Raw genomic sequence first — 6000 nt, 5'->3', positions numbered from 1 at the left:
CATTGGCCCACCTTTGAAGGGCGGGGAATTGAGCCTCAGAAAGAGCAAGACTTTTGCCTAAAGCTGCACAGCAAGTCGGAACAGAAACTAGACGCCCGAAAGCATGTCCACTTCCTACCATTTCTGAATCCGTGATAGCTGTGACCATTCATTTCTCATCCCCGCCCCCAAGCCCTGTGCCCGAGCTCCTCCGAGTGCGTGGAACTCCCTGCCTCGCCGAGATGAATGGTAGGGTTTGCGCGTCGGAGAGGCTCTCCGCCGCCAGCCGTCCCCTTTAAGAATCGGCCCCGGCGGGACTACGTTTCCCAGAAGGCTTTGCCGGCGCGTTATGTAACTTTCCCTGCGAAGCGGCCTCTGGGGCAGAAGGAGGTGGAGGCGGCGGCGGCCGTTGCGGCAGCGGCGGCGGCGGCGGCGGGATCGGCGGGAGCCCGAGGCGGCGGCGCCCGCGGCCCATTCCGGGGCCCGAGCTGTGCGCCTCGGCCCGGAGCCCAGACCGGGCAGGGGCGCCGACGTGCCTCTAACAGGCTTTTCAAGGAGGCGGGAGTGAGGAAAAAGGCTTAGGGCCCAGGGGGCGGGGAAGGGGGGCCGGGCCTGGATCGGCGGGGAGGCCGAGTCGGAGGCCTGACTGTGGATTGCGCGGTCCCGGAGACACGAATCGAACGTCTGCGGCGCGGATCGAACGTCGGCGGCGGGTGGAACGCAGGGGCTCAGCGGCGCGCGCGCGGGGGTCATGGCGTCCGTGCAGGCGTCCCGCCGCCAGTGGTGCTACCTGTGCGACCTGCCCAAGATGCCGTGGGCCATGGTGTGGGACTTCAGCGAGGCGGTGTGTCGCGGCTGCGTGAACTTCGAGGGTGCGGATCGCATCGAGCTGCTCATCGACGCTGCCCGCCAACTCAAGCGCAGCCACGTGCTCCCCGAGGGCCGCTCTCCCGGGCCCCCCGCCCTCAAGCACCCGACCACTAAGGACCTGGCTGCGGCCGCTGCCCAGGGGCCTCCGTTACCGCCTCCACAGGCCCAGCCGCAGCCGTCAGGAACAGGCGGTGGCATCTCTGGCCCGGACCGCTATGACAGGGCCACATCGTCGGGCCGCCTCCCCCTGCCCTCTCCCGCCCTGGAGTACACCCTGGGGTCTCGCCTGGCTAATGGGCTGGGCCGCGAGGAGGCCGTGGCGGAGGGGGCTCGGAGGGCCTTGCTTGGCTCCATGCCCAGCTTGGTCCCCCCCGGGCTGCTGGCAGCTGCGGTATCTGGTCTGGGAAGCCGAGGCCTGACGCTGGCACCCGGCTTGAGTCCTGCCCGTCCGGCTTTTGGCTCCGATTTCGAGAAGGAGAAGCAGCAGAGGAATGCGGACTGTCTGGCAGAACTGAACGAGGCCATGCGTGGCCGGGCAGAGGAGTGGCACGGGCGCCCCAAAGCTGTGCGGGAACAGCTGCTGGCGTTGTCGGCCTGTGCCCCCTTCAATGTCCGCTTCAAGAAGGATCACGGGCTGGTGGGGCGGGTGTTCGCTTTTGATGCTACTGCCCGCCCGCCGGGCTATGAGTTCGAGCTGAAGCTTTTTACCGAATACCCCTGTGGCTCTGGCAACGTGTACGCAGGAGTCCTGGCCGTGGCTCGCCAGATGTTTCATGATGCCCTGCGGGAGCCGGGCAAGGCTCTGGCCTCATCAGGCTTCAAGTACCTCGAATATGAACGGAGGCACGGCTCAGGGGAATGGCGCCAGCTGGGGGAGTTGCTAACCGACGGTGTCCGCAGCTTCCGAGAACCAGCTCCCGCGGAGGCCCTGCCCCAGCAGTATCCAGAGGCAGCCCCTGCAGCTCTCTGTGGTCCACCCCCGCGAGCCCCGTCCCGGAACCTGGCGCCCACGCCACGCCGTCGCAAGGCATCCCCCGAGCCCGAGGGTGAGGCGGCTGGGAAGATGACCACCGAGGAACAGCAGCAGCGGCACTGGGTAGCCCCGGGTGGCCCGTACTCCGCCGACACCCCTGGGGTGCCCTCACCCATCGCCGCCCTGAAGAACGTGGCGGAGGCCCTGGGCCACTCCCCCAAGGACCCTGGCGGGGGTGGGGGCCCCGTGCGTGCCGGGGGTGCCAGCCCCGCAGCCTCCTCCACAGCCCAGCCTCCTGCCCAGCATCGTCTTGTGGCCCGCAATGGTGAGGCGGAAGTCAGCCCCACCGCAGGGGCAGAAGCTGTTAGCGGGGGTGGTGGCGGCACCGGGGCGACCCCTGGGGCACCCCTGTGCTGTACCCTGTGCCGGGAGCGGCTGGAAGATACCCACTTCGTCCAGTGCCCCTCAGTGCCCGGACACAAGTTCTGTTTTCCCTGCTCACGGGAATTCATCAAGGCACAGGGCCCTGCGGGGGAGGTGTACTGCCCCAGTGGAGACAAGTGCCCCCTGGTGGGCTCCTCTGTCCCCTGGGCCTTCATGCAGGGCGAGATCGCCACTATCCTTGCTGGAGACATCAAGGTTAAGAAAGAACGGGACCCCTAGGCCTCCACTGCCACCAGTCTACTGCCTCCCACCCCTTTGCTACCCACCGCTGCTGCGGATAAGTTATTCCCTCCCCCGCCCAGCCCAGTGCTACCCCCATTTGTGTACATACCCCCTTCCTCATCCCAGATGGGTCCCCTGGGGTAGATGCATTGAGGGTGGGGGGAGAAAGCTTGTGGCTTCTGTTCGAGGGGCTGTGTGGGGTCCCTTGGCCCCTCCAGTTTTCCTCTCCCCTCCTTGGCTTGGCTTTGCTGCTGCTTGTAGTTGGGGGAGAGGTGCCCCCCTCCTCCTTGAGAAGGGGCCTCCTGAAATCTCGCTCTTTATAAACAAAGCAAAAGCATTTTATTGCCCCCCCTCTCCCGCCCCCTTTTCCTCCTTCAATAAACCGAAAGATGGGGTTTTTTTTTTCCTCCTTGGTCCCTTAGTTGTGTGAGATGCTGCGCCCCCTCTGGGACCGAACTGATCCCTGCAGGAAAGGACTTTGCGTTGTAGCCTCCAGGTGGCGCCCTTCCCTCAGGCGGGCCGTTGGCTGTTTTTAGGAATGCGGGCCATTCCTCCAGCGTTCTAGCCGTCTGCCCGTTTTCCAGATGACAGAACTGAGGCTCAGCCAGAGCCAAGCTCGGGAAGGAGGTTTCCCTTCTGGTCCAGGCCCTGTGTCTACCCAGGATGGGGGAGACTCAGCGCCCTCGAGGGGAGGGGAAGGAAGCACCAGGCTTCCAAGAAGGGATGGGCAGTGAGTTCTTGCTGAGAAGGCAGAATATTAAAGCTGCATTTCTTAAAGGGACTGCCCTACGAGGGAGGAAATTTACCTCCACGGGGTACACTAACAGAATCCCTGGAAAACGAGGTGACTGCTTCCTGCCTCTGGTGGTGCCCTGAACTGCGCTCTTCAAGTCCATCTAGGGAGACCAGTCTCAACGGTGGCCATCCTAGGACACCAGGACTGGCAGGGTAAAAGGCACAGCCCCCGCGGCCGCCTCTGATGTGTGCGGCCTTGTCCCGCACCTGTCCTGATGGGCTGATCATTAACCAGGACTTCCTGCTCTCTGGCGTCAAGGGGCGGGGCCTGAGCAGGCTGCGGCAAAGCAGGGGTTAAGGGGAGGGGGCAGCCCCAAGAGCCCAGCCCCCACCCCTGCGGGCTCCCTCTGCTACCCCAAAGTGGAGGTTGCGGAGAAGGGGGAATGTGGGGCGCCATGGCCAATGGATGGATGGAAAGATGGGGAGTGAGACGCAGCACTGTCCCAGAGTCCTGAGACCCCAGGTGGCCCCAGATCTCAGAAACATAGGTGTTCTGTCACCTCAATCTGGAAGACCCTAAAGTCTTGGCCATATCTTCTCAACTATCCACATGTCCCATACCTATCTTGTAGACCCACATGTCTCAAACTCCAAATATCAGAGACCTGGGGACTTTGTCCTCAACACCTGAAGGACCCACCATTCTTAAAACCCCAGTTCTTGGGCTGGGGAGGGGAGGGGTCCCATCCCCTCCTCCACCCCCCCCACCCCTGGCATCAGGTCTCAGGTGTTCTGTCACCCCTGGTACTGCCAGCCTGAGCCCTGGGCAGGGCTGGGAAAACCACCCCTGATTAAATACACCAGGCGATAAGCCTGGGGCAAGGGAGACGCTGGATGGAGCTCCAAGCCTGGGAGCCCATCCTCAGGCAAGCCTGTGACCTCCCCTCCCCCAACTCTGCAACCCCCTCCCCCCACACACCACTGGGTAGTTCCCCCTTCCCCTCCTCCATCCCCAGGGCAAGAGGCCTCCAGACAGTAGGGTCCCCCGTGAGGGCTGAAGAGCTGTGGAGGACACCTGGTCCTTTAAGAACAGCTGGTGGGGGGGTGGGCAGGGGAGTCACCCCCAGCCTGGCCGGTGTGTATTCTAGATAGAGGTTGAGTTAACCATTAACAGAGCAGAGAGCCTGACCGGTGTGGGTGTGAGGGGCTGGATCAGTCCCCCTTCCTACCACCCCCCCCCACCACCGTGCCAGGGTGGGGCCAGAGTGGAGGGCTTCTGGATTGACGGGGTGATCAATGAGTAGGTGAAGAGACTTCCAAAAAGGAGAAATGGACAAGGAGAGATGGGAAACAACAGGTGGAGAGGGAGGTAGAAAGAGACCAGCTCACTGGAAGAAGACAGAGACCCAGAGAGGGGCAAGAGAGCTCAGAGACCCTCTGAGATGGGGGAGATGAGGTAGACACAGAGAGTCGGACAGACGTTCAGAAAGGAGCTAAGTAGAGAAATACCCAGATGCGTTCAGAGAGACTGAGATACACAGATGACATGCCAAGAATAGGGACCTTGAAGGAGGGAGAGAGGAGAGATGGAGATTCAGAGAGAGAGGACTTGAGAGGGGGAGAAAGGAGGAGAGACTGAAATCAGGGAAAGGTATAGGTTTGAACTAGAGTTAAGACCTCTTCAAACTCAAGTTCTATGAGACTGAAGGAGCGAATGGAGATCTGTGAAGAAAGGCAAGGCTGGGTTTGTCTTGATCACTTGGTCCCCAAGACAAGGCCTGGCTCATTCCCACTTGTCCTACACGTCTCAGCTGAGCTGACACCTCCTCCAGGAAGGCCTCCTTGACCTCCCAGGCTGCATCAGTTGCCATTTCTGGGCTCTCACAGACCCTGCACATTCTGTATCATCATTGGGGAATGGACTGTCAGCCCCACGAGGGCAGGGCCAAGGCTGTCTCAGTGATCACTACAAACCCAGCAATACCTATCACAGAGTTTAAAGGGTGGATAGATTAATGTGCTCCTTTCCTTTAAGAAATATTTATTCAGCATCCTCTGTGGGACAAGCAGTGTGCTGGGTGCAATGGATAGAGCAGGGAGCAGAATGCAGCCCTTCCTCTCACGGAGCTGACATTTGGGTAGGAGAGACAGATCCATAAAATGTGACAGCCATGGAACGGTAAGTCCTAAGAAGAAAGAGTAAACCAGAGGAAGGGCCTAGAGAATGACGGAGGTTGCTGCTGTAAAGAAGGAGGTAGAGAAGGGTTTGCTGAGGAGCAGACAGGAAACTAAAAGAAATGAGGGAGCAAGCCAGAAGAAATCCGGGGCAATGGCACATGCAAAGGCCCTGAGGCGGGAGCCTGCTTGGTTTGTTCCAGAAGCAGCCAGGTGGCCAGTGCCACTGTGGCAAAGAGGAGGGGTGTAAGAATGAGGTCAGACTGGCTGGCTCAGTCAGCAGAGTGTGCAACTCTTGATATCAGGGTGGTAGGTTCGAGTCCCGTGTTGGGTGTAGAGATGACTTAAAAAGAAGATTTAAAAAAAAAAAAAGAATGAGGTCAGAGTGATGGTAGGCCATGATAAGGCTTCAGATTCTATTTCCATGAGGACAGGTGGAGGGTTTCAAGCACTGGGTAAAGAGACGGAGGAAATGAGACAGAAGTGGCCCAGAATCAGCTGGGATGGACAGCATCTCATTGCTCTGTGTCTGGGGCTTCGCAGACAGCCTCGCACGTACGCCCAACAGCAGTGTGCAGTGTGGGGACAAGTGAATAAGCCCC

At 60.5% G+C, this 6000-nt stretch overlaps 1 protein-coding gene across 1 annotated transcript; it reads left to right on the top strand.

The window, feature by feature from the left end:
• Positions 1-608: 608 nt before the first annotated feature.
• IRF2BP1 (interferon regulatory factor 2 binding protein 1) lies at positions 609-5738 on the top strand. Its single transcript, XM_080829157.1, has one exon. The coding sequence runs from the start codon at positions 731-733 to the stop codon at positions 2483-2485; it is 1755 nt and encodes a 584-aa protein (XP_080685283.1). The 5' UTR covers positions 609-730; the 3' UTR covers positions 2486-5738.
• The last annotated feature ends 262 nt before the right edge of the window (positions 5739-6000 follow it).

The sequence above is a fragment of the Martes martes genome (genome assembly GCF_963455335.1).
Source record: "Martes martes genome assembly, chromosome: 17".
NCBI classification, from domain to species: Eukaryota; Metazoa; Chordata; class Mammalia; order Carnivora; family Mustelidae; genus Martes; species Martes martes.
Note: the sequence above shows the minus strand (reverse complement) of the source record. Positions and strands in the feature narration are given on the sequence as shown.